The 18,191-nt window shown below is 37.1% G+C and overlaps 1 protein-coding gene across 1 annotated transcript in view; it reads right to left on the bottom strand.

The window, feature by feature from the left end:
• Positions 1 to 18,191, bottom strand: part of asap2b (ArfGAP with SH3 domain, ankyrin repeat and PH domain 2b) — a 26,083-nt gene extending 7,892 nt beyond the window's left edge. The window contains exons 1-14 of the mRNA XM_073856087.1: positions 17,782 to 18,191; positions 14,426 to 14,495; positions 11,084 to 11,232; positions 10,581 to 10,655; positions 10,225 to 10,274; positions 5,681 to 5,810; positions 5,520 to 5,605; positions 5,356 to 5,431; positions 5,147 to 5,233; positions 3,815 to 3,918; positions 2,204 to 2,273; positions 486 to 573; positions 320 to 368; positions 50 to 216 (exon numbers count right to left, since the gene is read on the bottom strand). Of these exons, the coding sequence (XP_073712188.1) occupies positions 50 to 216; positions 320 to 368; positions 486 to 573; positions 2,204 to 2,273; positions 3,815 to 3,918; positions 5,147 to 5,233; positions 5,356 to 5,431; positions 5,520 to 5,605; positions 5,681 to 5,810; positions 10,225 to 10,274; positions 10,581 to 10,655; positions 11,084 to 11,232; positions 14,426 to 14,495; positions 17,782 to 17,907 (1,327 nt within the window). The 5' untranslated portion in view covers positions 17,908 to 18,191. The remainder of the gene's footprint in view (positions 1 to 49; positions 217 to 319; positions 369 to 485; positions 574 to 2,203; positions 2,274 to 3,814; positions 3,919 to 5,146; positions 5,234 to 5,355; positions 5,432 to 5,519; positions 5,606 to 5,680; positions 5,811 to 10,224; positions 10,275 to 10,580; positions 10,656 to 11,083; positions 11,233 to 14,425; positions 14,496 to 17,781) is intronic.

Below are 18,191 nucleotides of genomic sequence, written 5' to 3'. Positions count from 1 at the left end.
ATGGGCCAGACCAAATTTTTAACCACCACATTGCTGTTGTATTGCTTACTGGAAGCTCCGCAGTCACAGCACTCGTCATTGCCGCTCATCTTCTTCACTTCTTCCACGATAGCCTTTGTCAACTCCCGTACGATGTTGTTCTCACCCTCGTTCTGGTCATCTTTAAAGGCATTGTTCAACGCTTCTTCTTTACTGTTCTGGAGCACGGAGACCCAGCTGAGAGAGAGAGATACACATGAACAGATAATAAGAGAGAGCTGATGTTATAACTTTGACAAATTATGTAATATTGCATTATCATGTGAGCGCCGACACTTACACTTGACACTCTGCTTCATCCTCTGCCTGGAAGTGATAAGTTCTGTCATCTAGAATATGTAAAAATAACAGCAAGTAAATAATTAATTACAGACCGACCACATGATCCATGACCAATTCTAAAAATATTTGGGTGTGTGTTATATGGTTGTGGGAGAGTATATTACGAGATATGAGATCAAAACATTTCTTCTCGTCCATGCTTCGCTTCACTTGGCAGGTTAAAAGGTTGAGGTTCGCGGGTGGCACATTGGCCTGCAGAAATAAGAGAGATGAAGGAGTGAAAAATAGGGATGTTCTTGAGATATTTTTGACATTCATTACCTAGTTATGTCACAGCACTCCAGTTATAATGAGCTATTTAAAAAATATATATTATAACTTCAATAACGATGTGTGACCCTGTCTGGGAAATCCAGGCTAAAGTCTCATAAACTTATTATGAGATTAGGAGCATCAAAGTTTGATTTCAATCATTGATTGTGTAAAAAAAAGTTGGTTCAACTAAAGAGTTTTTTAATGTTTTACTATGTTTTTCCCTCAACTTAGACAAATTAATACATACTTATCTTTATTCAATGCGTGCACTTAATCTTAGTACAGCGCGTCGTGAATGTGTTAGCATTTAGCCTAGCCCCATTCATTCCTTAGGATACAAACAGGGATGAATTTAGAAACCACCAAACGCTTCCATGTTTTTCATATTTAAAGACTGTTACATGAGTAGTTAGTTACACGAGTAAGTATGGTGGCACAAAATAAAATGTGGTGATTTTTTTAAGCGGATGAAAAAAGAGAACTATATCGTGTGGCGTAAGAGCACTTAGTTTGCAGCACTTCCACCTTTGGTGCAGTAATATTGATGGAAGTTTTACAAAGATTTGACAAAGATTAAGTGCACGCATTGAATAAAGATAGGTATGTATTCATTCATCTAAGCTGAGGTAAGAACATAGTAAAATATTGAAAAACGCTGGCGTTTTCCTTTAAAGGACAAGTTCAGTATTTTACACTTAAAGCCCTGTTTTCAGATTGTTTATGATGAAATAGAACGGTTTTGACTGAAATTTGTACATATGATGCTGGCCTGAGAATTTTCGGTTTCTGAGGTATCACCCCTCCACCCCCACAATGGCTGCACAGGTGCACTGGAACAATACTTCCTAAAATGCATTCAACTTTCGTTTACAAAGACATGAAACTCACCGAGTGGTCGGGGGTGTTCACTGGTGTGCTCACACGGAAATCGCTGCAAATTATGCTTTCCAACAGGTTTTATCGTAGTTTTTGTCCAACTCCATTGACTTGTATTAGATGTGCTGTGAGGTACGGTATTACTCCGCGCCGGGAACTTTGTTTGTATTCTTGCAATTGGCAAAGGTGGATTATCGCCACCAACTGGGCTGGAGTGTCTATTATTCAAGCTCTCAGCGGAAGAATGTACGGGTGTGAGGCGTTTGGAAAAATAGGTCCACAAGTTTACAACGAATGGTAAAACACCTGTTGGAAAGCATCTTCTGCAGCGATTTTCGTGTGAGCACATCAGTGAACACCCCTGACCACTCGGTGAGTTTCACGTCTTTGTAAACGAAAGTTTAATGCATTTTAGAAAGGATTGTTCCAGTGCAGCCATTGTAGAGGTGGGAGGATAAACAACAAACAACTGAAAATTCTCGGGGCAGCCGCATATGTCGAAATTTCAGTCAAAACTATAACTATGCATTTGGAAAACATACTGCATACAAAGTTTTATTTTTTTAATCAAATACCGATCTTAAAGTGAGAGCAAAGTCCCTCATCTTTTCAGTATTTCTTCCTCATTGTGTTCCTCTATTCAGTCTTTTCTTATTTATATTTTATGCATTTGGTAGACACTTTCACTTACCATTCCATGAGAGATGGTCAGCAATCCGTTTTTCACAGAGCACTTTCTTTTTTGCCAAACTTTCCTCAATCTGCAAACACCATATAGAGAGAAACCTTCATCACACAAACTTTACAGAACATTCACTGAGCTTTTAAGATGCCCACATATTAATTCCTGGCATTAACATCTAAAAATGGGTGATAATGAAACATCTTTTGGACTTTTATGATGATGTAGATGTATTATTAAAATGGGGGGTGACTTAAAGCTATTTTTTAGATTTATTAAAGGACAAGTTCGGTATTTTACACTTAAAGCCCTGTTTTCAGATTGTTTATGATGAAATAGAACGGTTTTGACTGAAATTTGGACATATGATGCTGGCCCGAGAATTTTTCGGTTACCTCTACAATGGGTGCATAAGTGCACTGGAACAATCCTTCCTAAAATGCATTAAACTTTCGTTTACAAAGACGTGAAACTCACCGAGTGGTCAGGGGTGTTCACTGATATGCTCACACAAAAATTGCTGCAAAAGATGCTTTCCAACAGGTGTTTAGGCATTCGCCTCACACCCGTACATTCTTCCGTTGAGAGCTTAAATAATAAACACTCCAGCCAAGTTGGTGGCGATAATCTGCCTTTGCCAATGGCAAAAATACAAAGTTCCCGGCGCGGAGTAATACCGTACCTCACAGCACATCTAATACAAGTCAATGGAGTTGGACAAAAACTACGATAAAACCTGGAAGGCGTCTTTTGCAGCGATTTTTGTGTGGGCATGTCGGTGAGCACCCCTGGCCACTCGGTGAGTTTCACGTCTTTGTAGACGGGGGTTTGGTGCATTTTGGGAGGGATTGTTCCGGTGCGCCTATACAGCCATTCTGGAGGTGGGGGCTGATACATCAAACATGGGCAAAGTGTCAAAAAGGCAGTTGGACGTATGATGGGCTCGTACAAGGTTTTTTCGATCATGAAAGCTTCATCCGTAACAATCTTGCTTTATTTCTTTTATGTGCAATTTCAGTGCAGAAAGTACAGTGGAAGTCCTTATATAGGCACTTTAACCGGAATAGCACAACACACAGACACCAACCAAGAGCTGACATGAAATCAACATCACCAAAGAAGTGTGTTGTTGTTTGGGAAGGAAATTTAAGTTTGTTCAGCTTCCCAATGAACCCAGCATTATGAAAACAATGGATATAGTTTGGATTATCCGGGGTAGCAGTCAGAGGAGTTTTGTGTGTGTGTGTTTGTTTAACACTGGATTTCGTTGAAATGGGGCAATGAGTCGCAGGCAATAAGTAAAACTGCATTAAATGTCTGTTTTGTTGGCAGTCAGTGCATACAGTAGGGGCATATAATATAAATGACACAAATATGTAGTGTATCCAGTGGGGTAATGTTTTGTGTGTTGCTTGCGCCTCGCTCCACCCGTGGTACACCTTCAGGGGCTCGTTCTTATTCAGAAAGAAGAATCTGTAAAGCTGATCTTTCTTTAATAAATCTTATAAAACTAAAGACTCTTTGGATATATGAAGGATGTAATACTACTCTATAGGTACTCAAGATTAACATGAGATAAGCAGAAACAGAGTGTGCTATGTGAGATTTAGGCAAACTCACCCCTCACTGCGTTTGAGGAGGAACCCAGATCGCTCTGTGCCGTGAGCTTTATTGCCCTGCAGCTGATGAAGACTGTAGCCTGCATTCTGCTTCGACTGACCATCCTTTCACCACACATGACATGAAAAATTAAAAAGTCACTTTACTGTTCTCAGAACTAATGTATATAATTATCTAATTTTAAGTAAAATGTATAAATATTTTATTGTTAATCATTAGCTCAGGCCTTATCTGTACCTTAAAGGAATATTCCATTTTCTTAAAAGAAAAATCCAGCTAATTTACTCACCACCATGTCATCCAAAATGTTGATGTCTTTCTTTGTTCAGTCGAGAAGAAATTATGTTTTTTGAAGAAAACATTGAAGGATTTTTCTCATTTTAATGGACTTTAATAGACACCAACAATTAATACTTAACTCAACACTTAACAGTTTTTTTCAACAGAGTTTCAAAGGACTATAAACAATCCCAAACGAGGCATAAGGGTCTTATCTAGCAAAACGATTGTCATTTTTGACAAGAAAAATAACAAATATGCTCTTTTAAACCACAACGTTTCGTCTAGGTCCGGTCCAGCGCGACCTAACGTAAATGCGTAGTGACGTAGGGAGGTCACGTGTTACATATATAAAATGCACATTTGCGGACCATTGTAAACAATAAACTGACACAAAGACATTCATTAGTATCATTCCACATACAACAACGTTGGAACAGTCCTCTTTCTCAACACTTGTAAACACTGGGGCGTAGTTTCGCGTTCGTCCTCTGTGACCTCTTGACGTGATGATCTATTGCGTGGGGTCGCGCTGGCGCGTCATGACCGGATTTAGACGAGAAGTTGTGCTTTAAAAGTGTATATTTGTTATTTTTATTGTCAAAAATGACAATCGTTTTGCTAGATAAGACCCTTATGCCTTGTGTGGGATCGTTTATAGTCCTTTGAAACTCTGTTGAAAAAAAAAGTTAAGTGTTGAGTTAAGTATTAATTGTTGGTGTCTATTAAAGTCCATTAAAATGAGAAAAATCCTGCAATGTTTTCCTCAAAAAACATAATTTCTCCTCAACTGAACAAAGAAATACATCAACATTTTGGATGACATGGTGGTGAGTAAATGATCTGGATTTTTCTTTTAAGAAAATGGAATATTCCTTTAATGTACAAGATGATCAGATTTAAAGAAATGTTTTGTTATACCAACTCAAGCAAACAGGTTATATAATCTGGTTTTAATAAAGCTAGCATTGCATGCCAATAAAAAGGATTCAAATGTTTGGAGAGCATTGTCATTTTTGGCATTGAAGCATCAATTCAAACAAGATGACTCACATCCTTAGACTCTGATTGCAGCGCAGATTTCAGAACCTCCTTCAGTTGCATCAACTGTTTCCTCTCTGCATCTTGTGTTTGCTTGTTCTGCCATTCACATTCAACATAAATATTGTTAAAACTGTGTACTAATAGATATATCACACTATGTACGTACACAAGAGTAGACGGGTGTTTAAAAGGGTGTGCAGCAATATAGATAAACTCACTGCTGTCAGGTCTGTGGCAAGTTTTTCCATGAAAGGTTTCAGGTTGTCTACAACTTTTATCCCATCATGAAAAAAACTGTGAAAATGTGAATTGTGAACTGTAAGAAACTTGTAATGAAAAAAATACTCACTATTGCTACCAGAAGAGAATTTTGTATACGTACTTGCACTGAGCGTGAAAGTATTTGATGAGGTTTTGGAGCAGGTCAACTCCTTTCTTGACTTTAATTTCGTTGACTTTAATGAGATACTGTAAAAAAAGGTGCAATTCAGTTATTTGAACAAGAACAAAATCTCACTGATACACATTAAGCACATTCCTCACCTCACACATCTGAAGCTGATAGAGGCGTCTCTCCTTCTCCATCTCTTCTGCGATCTCTCCTCCACTGATCTCGGTCCTGATCAGACCGTGTTGCTTGGCATGTTCGCGCTTTTCTTTCTCAATCTTGTTTCTGTAAAGTAGTTACAGTTTGAAATTACTTTGAGCATTAATTACTTTAATGCTCAGAAGAATGCACAAATACATTGTAAATGCCAGTGCTGTTGTTTACTTAAGGTATGGCTCTGCAATAACGCCTTCAGCTATGCCAAAGACCCAGTTATAAGGTAAAAACATCTGAAATGACTTAGCCTTGGCCTACGTAGTGCTACTTCCCCTTCATCATATAGCAGAATCACATTAACAGATCACTGTGGTACATGAAATATATGCTTAAGTTAACGCAAAGTCACACTTGAACCTTTCTCAGCTCTGTATGTGATCTTTCCTTTAATACTACATCCCTCTTACAGTTTGTTTCATAGAGTAATGCAGAAGCATGTTTCATTGTACACCAGTCAAGTAGAAACCGATGCATGCACCCAGAACGGACTGCAAGAAAAGGCCTTTTTGGATTTTTGAGTTGAAATCATTAACTCAGATAGGATTAAATTGAAGAGATAAATCTTGCATGTTTTTTGTGAAGAGAAACAGCCCCATTGCATTACAATTATCCCTTATTGCCTTAGATTAGCAGCTTAAATTTCTCTGGTCTGGGATTATACATGTTGCGCTGTTGTCACTTTTGCATATGATAAATAAAAAATATTTTTGATAGACTTTTTTTGGCCTGCTTTTTGAGTGTTTAGACAATTAATTGGACTGTACACCAGTCACAAAGACTTTTATGAGTGTAATAAATGTTAGGTTTAGGTCACTGAGCTGTATAATTTGTAACAACATATTTGTATTAATGCATTTTTCAAGCTATATGTTTTACGAGTACAGAAGCAGCCAAAATTGATGCCCACTTTTGGAAAACCGATGCTTTTATTCAAATTATTATTAAAGATTAAAAATTGCACATGTATGCTATGTAGAGTCTAAACTGAAGCTCAGCTTTGAGAAATATTTAAGGCGGAGGCTTGGCAAAAAATTACAACACATGCCCTACATGAATTAAAAAGGTCCATACGACTATTAAAAAAACTTAATAAAGAACAAGGATCTATATTAATAAGTGATACATATAAAGTCAATGTATGTGTTATATTATGTTAGCTTTTTGTTTTGCATTTATACAAATGCAAAAAGTTATGCATTTTTGTATATTAGAATAAAACCTATATTCCCAGATACTCTTTGCACTGTTAAAGGGATAGTTCACCCAAAAATGAAAAAAATGTCAATAATGACTCACCCTCATGTCGTTCCAAGCTCGTAAGACCTCCGTTCATCTTCGGAACACAGTTTAAGATGTTTTAGATTTAGTCCGAGAGCTTGTTGACCCTTCATTGAAAATCTATGCATGGTATACTGTCCATGTCCAGAAAGGTAATAAAAACATCATTAAAGAAGTCCATGTGATATCAGTGGGTCAGTTAGAATGTGTTGCAGCATCAAAAATACATTTTGGTCCAAAAATAACGAAAATTATGACTTTATTTAGCATTGTCTCTGTTGTGATGCGCATGTGCGAGACTAAAGTCACGTGACTGCAGTGACGCGGTTGATGTGTTTTCCTTAGACATGTTTGTGAAGTTTTTCCCCCCAAACTAACAGCGTTAGTCCCTCAGACTGTAAACGAAACCCGGGCGCACAAAAAAAAACAACAGCTGGGGGGCACCAGATAACACGTCAGCCGCGTCACTGCAGTCACGTGACTTTAGTCTCGCACATGCGCATCACAACAGACGCGGAAGAGAAGACAATGCTAAATTAAGTCATAATTTTTTGTTATTTTTGGACCAAAATGTATTTTCGATGCTTCAACACATTCTAACTGACCCACTGATGTCACATGGACTACTTTGATAATGTTTTTATTACCTTTCTGGACATGGACAGTATATCATGCGTAGATTTTCAATGAAGGGTCAACAAGCTCTCTGACTTAATATAAAACATCTTAAACTGTGTTCTGAAGATGAACGGAAGTCTTAAGGGTTTGGAACGACATGAGGGTGAGTCATTAATGACGTTATTTTCATTTTTGGGTGAACTTTCCCTTTAAAAATACGTTGGTCCAACCTAAAAAGTAAGTTACCTGGTTGCCGTAAAATTTTAAAATGTTAGTTAACACAACAATTTTTACACAACGTTTTTGAGTCAACTAATATTTTTAAGTTGAATAAACTCAAAATGGACAATGTATGTGCATTCTCCAGGAATCTTGATGTTGCTGATGCAAAATAAAGCTACACACTATTAGAAAAAATGAAAAATGCCCCAGTTCATATTTTGTCACTGGGGCAGAACCCTTTAAAAGGGGTAAGTGCATTTAAAAAGGTCCTAATATGTACACAATTAAAAAAGCCTTATCAATTAAATGTATTTTAATAACGTGGCAAATTTCCATGCTGAATTATTAAATTCATATAGCTGTATCTAATCATGTTTGTTGGATCCAACTAAACTTTTTATGTTGACCTAATGTAATAATTGTACACAGAACGGAAATTTGCTATGTAATTAAAATACATTCAACTGATGAGGCATTTTTTGTCTACCATTTAGGTACAGATGTATACATTTGGTACCAATATGTACAGTTGTGTTCAAAATTATTCAACCCCCCAATGCTGTTAAGGGTTTTAGGGAATTTAGTGTACATTTGTAATTGTATTCAGAATGAAATCCTACAATGACTTCTTAAAGAACCATATGCAACTAAAATGACATCAATTGGTTTTGTAATATAGTAGTAAATGTTTCTTTTGTGAATTCTTCATTGACACAATTATTCAACCCCTTAAAGAACTACCACTCTGAAGAACAGAGGTTCATTGAAGTGTTTTCAATCAGGTATTGAAAACACCTATGGATGTCAGGGAACAGCAATAAAGCCTAATAAGCACCAATTAGGCAGCTTTAAAATGACTGTGATACTCAACTCCTTCTAAACATTTACTGGTGTGGTTACAAACATGGTGAAGTCAAAAGAATGGTCTAGGAAGACAAGAGAAGAGGTGATTAATCTTCACAGGAAGGGCAATGGCTATAAAAAGATTGCAAAGATGTTAAACATACCAAGAGACACCATAGGAAGCATCATTCGCAAATTCAAGGCAAAGGGCACTGTTGAAACGCTTCCTGGTCGTGGCAGAAAAAAGATGCTAACTGCGACTGCTGTGCGCTATCTGAAGCGTAGAGTGGAAAAAAGTCCCCGTGTGACTGCTGAGGAACTGAGAAAAGATTTGTCAGATGTGGGTACTGAAGTTTCTGCTCAGACAATACGGCGCACCCTGCGTACTGAAGGCCTCCATGCCAGAACTCCCAGGCGCACCCCCTTGCTGTCTCCAAAGAATAAGAAGAGTCGACTGCAGTATGCCAAAAGTCATGTGGACAAACCACAGAAGTTTTGGGATAGTGTTCTGTGGACTGATGAAACAAAATTAGAACTGTTTGGGCCCATGGATCAACGCTATGTTTGGAGGAGGAAAAACAAGGCCTATGAAGAAAAGAACACCTTGCCTACTGTGAAGCATGGTGGGGGGTCAATCATGCTTTGGGGCTATTTTGCTTCTGCAGGTACAGGGAAACTTCAGCGTGTGCAAGGTACCATGAATTCTCTTCAGTACCAGGAGATATTGGATGACAATGTGTTGCAGTCCGTCACAAACCTGAGGCTTGGGAGACGTTGGACCTTTCAACAGGACAATGATCCCAAGCATACCTCCAAATCCACTAGAGCATGGTTGCAGAAAAAAGGCTGGAACATTTTGAAGTGGCCATCGCAGTCACCAGACTTAAATCTGATTGAGAACCTCTGGTGGGACTTAAAGAAAGCAGTTGCAGTGCGCAAGCCTAAGAATGTGACTGAACTGGAGGCTTTTGCCCATGATGAATGGGCGAAGATACCCGTAGATCGCTGCAAGACACTTGTGTCAAGCTATGCTTCACGTTTAAAAGCTGTTTTAACTGTAAAAGGATGTTGTACTAAGTACTAGGATTGAATGTCACTTGGGGGTTGAATAAAACTGATAATGATGTGAGCACAGAAAAGACATTTGTGGTTATTTCATTATAAATGTTATGTTATATTTGTCTGACCTACACATGCCTCTTTGATGTAATTGTAAGCAGGATGACTGAATGATCAAAATCAATGTCAAACCGGCCAAAACAATCAATTTCAGTTGGGGTTGAATAATTTTGAACACAACTGTACCTTGAACTACTAATATGAACTCTTTATGTGCAAAGCTGTACATTTTGAAAGTGCACCACCTCAGCGACAGCTTGGGTATATTTTGACATTTTTCCTGACAGTGCAGAAAAGCTTGACTGTACTTGATCAACCTGTATGAGATTTTTCTGATACACAGATCTGGCATTTGACAATAAAACAGGTTTGATTTTTTTTAGCTAAATATAAAGTTGCTTACAGTTTGGTTTCATAATCCTTCCATGCTTTATCGAAAGGTTTTTTCAAATCCTGCAAAAAAAGACAGCAGTTCCCATGAGAGGGCCATAAAGGTTAAACGTCTCAACACACATGCAAATCAACATGCAAATCATTGTGTTTATAAGAAAGCACATCCTAAATGATAAGACCAGAAACTAAAGGTAAATATTATTAAGAGCATGGCCTTGTATCTCACAAGGTCATCATGAACATACTGACTGATTTTCTTCTAAAATAAAAATGTCAGCCGCATATATTATCTCAAAAAAGTGTTGTGTTGCTTCACGACACTGAGATTTCCTTATTTAACAGTAATGTGCATAATACATTTCATACCCCTTTTACTCCTTTGAGGTCTCCTTTTAGCAGACTGTCTAGTGGGAAAGTGATGATATTATTCATGTTCTGCAGCTGTCAGCATAAATGGAGACATGAAGAGAAATTCAGCAGTAAAAATGATCATTTCTGTAAAAATTCAAGCTAAAAAGTCTCATGATCTAATTATGAGAATAAAAGCATCAAAGTAATCCAGACTTTGAATTCAATCTTTGACATGGTCTTACTCAGTCAATATTAAAGATATCAAGGTTAAATTTTCATAAAATGTTCTTTAGACTGTATACAAAAAACAAGTTACCTGGTTGCCTTATAATTTCATAAATTTATTCAACATAAAAATATTAGTCGACTCAAAAGAGAGTTGTGTCAACTAATATTTTTAAGTTGAATTAACTCAAAATTTAAAGGCACCCAGGTAACTTAAATTTTTAAGTTGAACCAACTTTTTTATAATGTATGGTGATTTTATGTAAAAAACAGTTAATCACAAAAAATCTCACCAGGTTCTTAAAGAGACCAGTGAGCTCCTTGGTCAAACCAGCAAATGTAAGGAAGTAATTGGACATCTCAGGGTCATCTTTATACACTGTGTTATCCGTAAACCTCTCCAGTGCCTGGATGTACTGTTCCTCGTTCTCTACGTGAGATACAAATAGACAGAAACCATCTGTTCATTTACCCGCAGTGATATTATAGCAAATGCTTAGCATGTGGTTTATTATTCGTAGTGGAAAAAGCTTGTTTGATGATCAATGTTATTCTCTGCATTTTCTAAATGTAGTTTTAGAAAGATCATTTGTCTTAAATGCTTTGTACTCCCGAACTGTAAACACTCTTGACCTTTTCACAAGGGCATAAGTCAATGCTTATCACGTGTGACTTATTCATCCTGCTGCTTGCAAAAGCACATACTTCCCAGTTTATGACCAAAGTCTGTGCTGTAGAATGGAGTTCAGTAACCCCTCCCAAGCACTGTACAGTATAACAAAAAACAAACAAGCTGTGTAAGAGCTGGGCTACTGCAATGCATTCAACCGTCATTTCACAGTTTAGGTTAACTAGACCCAATAGTTAAAGGGACACACCACTTTTTTAAAAATAGGCTCATTTTTCAGCTCCCCTAGAGTTAAATATTAGTTTTTTTACTGTTTTGGAATCCATTCAGTTGATCTCTGGCAGTACCACTTTTACTATAGCTTAGCATAATCCATTGAATCTGATCAGACCATTAGCATCGCTCTTAAAAATTACCAAAGAGTTTAGATATGATACTGTATTACGCAGCGCCCAAATATAGTCCCTTTGGTTACTTTCAATAGCAGGGGACTATTTTTGGGCACTGCGTAATATCATTGCACCTGCTACAGCCATGCAAATTCCTTGATTATTACGCCAGAATAAGAGTACAGTTCCTAGCCATATTGGCATAAGAGGTTCAGTATTTTTCCTATTTAAAACTTGACTCTTCTGTAGTTACATTGTGTACTAAGACAGATGGAAAATTAAAAGTTGCGATTTTCTAGGCCAATATGGCTAGGAACTATACTCTTAGGCCCAATCCCAATTCTACCCCTTAGCCCTTCCCCTTTCCCCTTCCCCTTTGTTTTGCACGTTCACATGAAGGGGTAGGGGTGTCTCAATTCTCTTTTGGCTGAAGGGGAAGGGGTAGGGGCCAGATAGCCCTTCAAACGAAGATTTTTCAGGACCACACTTCAGACGAAGGGGTATGATACATTTCCAATATGGCCCATAAATTTAAGTAATTTTGGACATTAAAAAGTATTTTAATAACAAATAATCACTAGTTTTATGTATACGGTTATGTTCTCAGAAAAAAGATTTGTAAAAATCGCAATGAAAAAAGTTTGCTAAAGTTATTGACCTTGTGATAGTTCCACAACATATATATTTTTTAATAATTTCATTAAATATAAAATTTTATTGTATTATTTCATCTGAGCATCTATGACGTAGGAGCTAGCAACGACTTAGGATGACGTGTAACGGTCTAGTAGTGGTGTCCCATTTCTTATGGGAATATTTTCAGCCCTACCCCTTAACACTCTGTTTCAAGGGGCAAGGGGAAGGGGTAGGGGTAAGGGCAAGGGGGAGGGGTATAAAATAGAATTGGGATTGTGCCTTATTCTGGCATAATAATCAAGGACTTTGCTGCCGTAACATGGCTGCAGCAGGCGCAATGATATTACGCAGTGCCCGAAAATAATCCCCTGCTATTGAGAGTAACCAAAGGGACTATATTTGGGCGCTGCGTAATACAGTATCATATCGAAACTCTTTGGTAATTTTTGAGCGTAATGCTAATAGTCTAATCAGATTCAATGGATAATGCTAAGCTATGGTACTGCCAGACCTGGACATCGACTGAATGGATTCCAAAACGGTAAAAATCAAATGTTTAACTCTAGGGGAGCTGGAAAATGAGCCTATTTTTTAAAAAAGTAAAGTGTCCCTTTAAGTCCTGCTATGAGTAACCCACTTCTAGCCAAAATAAACTTGAATTTGGTTACATGCTATTTCTGCATAAATTACTTGAGAAATGTTACGTATGATATTCCATCCCATCATGTAAGCAAAGTCTTAGATGATTACAAAGTGTTTAGTTACATTTTTTATTTATTTAGCTTATTTTTGGGCTACGTCTACTACATTTTTACTGTCAGCCCACATTTTGACTTGTTTTAGCCTAGATCTGCTCCTAGGGTTGTGTTTGGACAGCCATTAGATGTCTTTTAAACGCAAAATTGCTTGTGGGGCAGTGGCTACAGACTGGTTTTCCCCTATTTACATTAGGCATTACGTGAAGACTCTGTTTTGGAAAGAGTACCAAGCTGTTTATCGTATAACAGTTAATATCCATAAAAATCGAACAATTAAATTAATATTATAGTTAGGGGGCACCGATGTATCGGCCTTATCAGGATTCATTCGGCGTACAAAAGCTATTTTTCCCATTATAGGACATCGGAACGATTTTTTAATAACAGTCAAAGATAAGGGCATATTATATCCTGCCAATCAAAAAGGGCAGAAAAACACTTGTTGTTTACAATAACAATAGCATAGCAGTTTGCATGCTCTGCACTTCTAGGATTTCACAACATAATCATTTGAAACAAGAAGTAAAAAGCAAAACTATCAGTATCTATCGGTATCATTGAATGTCACCCTAAGTAATTGAATATCTCTAATTATAATATTAAAACTGGCTTTAACATAAGAGATCATCTCATAAACCATCAATGTTGTTATTAGCATAATTGCAATGCATAATTTCAAACAAGGTGTCCTTCACAATAATATTTATCTTAATAATAATAATAATACGTTTTATTTATATAGCGCCTTTCCAGAGCTCAAGGACGCTTTACATCAAAAGAAGAAAAAAACAATATCTTGATCATATGATTTTAAGCATGCAGAAAGATTTTAAGGAAAAAAGGATGTGTTGATCTGTCTGATGTAAAAACTAAAGAAAGAGGGAAGATATAATACACATGTTCTTGCTGCAACATGTTTCTGTGTTCTTGGCAGGAATGAGAAGAATGTATGAGGTAGTAAAATAAATCTTTGCTTGCTCGCTGAGTAACAATGACTTAAATCCAACTGCATAGGAAACCTAAATTACTGTCCAGGCTATTGCTTTATATAATCATTGAGGATTATGTGGATAAATAGTGTTAACAGAAGAAATTTACTTTTCTTTACCCTAAAGGTATGTATAGTTTATAAGTAGTTGTATTTGGGAAAAATAACAAGTGTATTTCTAAACTTTCCAACTTATAAAGTCTGAGAGCTCAATGACCATTTGTAACACTTACATAGACCAGAGGTGTTTATGGCTTTGACTGACTTCTTCATTTTGTGCAGTACATTGCGGTCCAGATCCAACGCCTGCAAAATAACACTTTTTTTAGTTGAACATGATAAATGATCAAGTTCAGAATTCACACGATAACCCAATGCAAAAAAAGACTTTGAGGTCTGAATTTTTGCCTTCCTCTCAAACAATTACACACAGTCCTGTAACATGCATATATACTGAGATCACCTATAATGCAGCCACTCATCATCATTCACTCACGCTGAATCACACTCCGGGAATTTTACAAAGAGGAATAGAAAAGCTTGTGGCCCAATATCAATGTTTATGCAGGAGTAATGGCTGGCAATAAACCAAAATCATGGCCTAGTGCCCACCACAGTTGAAAACTGGAGGACCTTTAACCATTAAACTTTCTTAAAGGATTAGTCCATGTTCTTTTAAAAAAAAATCTAGATAATTTACTCACCACCATGTCTTCCAAAATGTTAATGTCTTACTTTGTTCAGTTGAGAAGAAATTATGTTTTTTGAGGAAAACATTCCAGGATTTTTCTCATTTTAATGGACTTTAATGGACCCCAACACTTTAAAATTGCAGTTTCAACGGAGTATCAAAGGACTCTAAACGATCACAAACGAGGCATAAGTGTTTTATCTAGCAAAACGATTGTCATTTTTGGCAAGAAAAATAAAAAATATGCACTTTTAAACCACAACTTCTCGTCTTCCTCTGGTCCTGTGACATACCAGCGCGACCTCACGTAATACGTCAAGAGGTCATGGATGACGTAAGCGAAACTACACCGCAGTGTTTATAAATGTGGGGAAAGAGGAGCGTTCCAACGTTGTTGTATGTCGAATGATACTAATTAATGTCTTTGTGTCAGTTTATTGTTTAAAATGGTCCGCAAATGTGTGTTTCATCCATGTAACACGTGACCTTTCGACGTCATTATGCAATTACGTGAGGTCGCGCTGGCTCGTCACACAGCCGAAGGAAGATGAGAAGTTGTGGTTTAAAGACATAAATGACAATCTTTTCGCTAGATAAGACCCTTATGCCTCGTTTGAGATCGTTTAGAGTCCTTTGAAGCTGCATTAAAACTGTTAAGTGTTGGGGTCCATTAAAGTCCATTAAAATGATCTGTCAAAAAATCATGGAATATTTGCCTCAAAAAACATAATTTCTTCTCAACTGAACAAAGAAAGACATCAACATATTGGATGACATGGTGGTGAGTAAATTTTCTGGATTTTTTAAAGAAAATTTACTAATCCTTTTAATCTAATTTCAGGTGAGTACATACTGCAGTTGAATATGATGTCACTCCTGTTCAATTCCGGTGTTAACAACCAAATGTACAGTAAACCTTTTAAAGAAATGCATTTAAAATGAAAAATATATATATTTGAAAAGTGCATTTGAAATGAATTCTCAACATGTTTGACTCCTGTACTCTGTACACACAGGAAACATGGTAACATTAACATCTCAAGATTCTGATGCCTAAGGTCTCCCGTACACTTCTCTGTAGTACAAATCACTTCTCTGGTGCAAACATGAGACAGAAGAGTGACTAAACAAGGCTGCAGACACCAAAGATGAGGAAAAACAGTATGTAGACGTGTGTGAAATAAAGGGTAAAGAAAGATTAGGAGGGACAAGTTAAGACAAGAACTGGGGCAGCCATCCCGCCTTAGCCTTGAGGAACAAGAAAAAATTGAAGGAAGGAGAGAGAGGGAAAGAGACATATTAACAGCACTGGGCTTTCATTAAAGACAAGTCTCAGCAGGACACAACACATAGAGACTAGTACAGTAAAGAGCTAGACTACGTGTCAAACCGAGTTATGGGCTTTATGTTGGCTGTGAAGTCCTTCATTCAGATAAAGAGCCTATCCATGACACAGTGATAACTTCCCTGTTATGACAAAATATTTGATAGGCTGGACAAAAACAATCATGTGACATCATTGAATGTCTCTGCAGGTGGTTGCTTCTTCGTACAGAAGAGCTGATATAAGCGTAAAGTTAGTCACATGAGGTCCACTTCTAGTTTTTACATAAACCATGGACATCTGTTTACCTCGGTTGTTCCCTCGACGAAGGCTAAATGCAAATGGGGTAGTGCCAAAGGGCGACTCATAAAGAGAGTTTAACTCTGCGTTTCCTTGCCATGCATGCTAGTTTCCCTAAGAGCCTGAGGCAGTGGATTTTACTCATTTCTGGGGGTTTTTACAACCATTTCCTTAAAATACTATTTGATATAATGCTTTGTATTATATATTATACTATAGTAAGAATATCACTATTCTTCTTTTCACATCAGCAATAGATAAACACAATACTTTCTCCGTTCAAAAACGTCAATGGTGGCAGAGTGTAACCTTTCTCAGTAAAAGTGGAAGTACTAATAGGAACAGGATATTTTTCCCCTTTTAGAGATTAGTAAAGTTCATAGTGAAACAAGCTTACTATTAAAGTAAGCTATTTTCAGTTTTAGTTCAAGAAGTCAATACAGTAATTACGGGATTATGCAAGTGTCATCCCTTACAATAATACTATGGCAAATAAAGTGATAACGACAGATGTATACACTCAGTGTCACACATAATCTTTTATGTTTGTAATATCTGTATTTGATATTAGCACATTTTTGTTTCTTTGTATCATAAACGAAATGTATTGCACTATATAATTAAATACACTGGGACAGATCTGTATGTATCGGTGCATATGACCTCCCATATGCATTTATTGTTACAGTTACATGTCACTGTTTTAGGAGATGCATGTGTTATCAGGATCTTCTGGGTGTAACAGTACTTTTCAGTTGTATGGGCCTTATGGAAATGCCATTGATAAAAGATTAGGAGTGAAACTGATACCTTCTGTAACATTGTTGTAAGAAGTTGCATAATATGCGTGAAGTGTCAATTGTTAAACATGGGCGAGGTTCACTTCTAACTTTGGATACACAGAGCCTTTGGTGTAAAATGAAGGAAGTACATTTCCAGGCAAATTTCGTAAAACAGACAAATGAAAGTATTGTAGAGAAAGAAACGTATGTTTGAGGTCAGACCGCAGACTTTCTGTACAGCCTATCATTTAGTATCGTTTGTTAATGCCCATGAAAAATACTGTAGTGTACTTTAGTATTTACTATAGTAGACTGAAGATACTTGATAGTCTACTACATTACATTACACTACATTACAATTCATAACACTGTTGTGTGATTAGTCATTACTATTCTATACAATTTACTAAAGTTTACTATGGTAAGTACTGAAGTATACAGTATTTTTTATTTGCGTGGTGTTAAAACACGCGTGGGGTTGGATAAACATCTCACCTCTTCCAAAGCGGCCACTGTATTGCGACAGTGAGCCATGCGCGTGCAGAACACTGACGTCGTGGGTGCTTTATAGTCCTCATTAGTAATGTCCATAAACTCTGATACAGTCAACTGATCAGGCATGATTATTTCCTTTAAATACAAACTAGATCCAAGACAAGAACCATCAAGTTTGTTGAAAGACTGAACTCAAACAGCCGCAATCCAAACTCATTCCATGTCAGTCACTCCTTAAAAAGTCGCGTACGAAGTCCAAACAGATTAAGGAGAAAGAGAAGCGATGAAAAGTAAAATCTTTGATCAGGAGATGAGTTAAATAGCTCCATTACATGCGCAGCTGACCGGTGTAAGTAATGTACAGTACGGCGTATCACTGCATTCTCAACGCTTCTGGATTACGCCCACAG

This window comes from Misgurnus anguillicaudatus, chromosome 18, assembly GCF_027580225.2.
Source record: "Misgurnus anguillicaudatus chromosome 18, ASM2758022v2, whole genome shotgun sequence".
Classification (NCBI taxonomy): domain Eukaryota; kingdom Metazoa; phylum Chordata; class Actinopteri; order Cypriniformes; family Cobitidae; genus Misgurnus; species Misgurnus anguillicaudatus.
The sequence above is the reverse complement of the archived record's forward strand: the minus strand, read 5'-3'. Positions and strand labels throughout refer to the sequence as shown.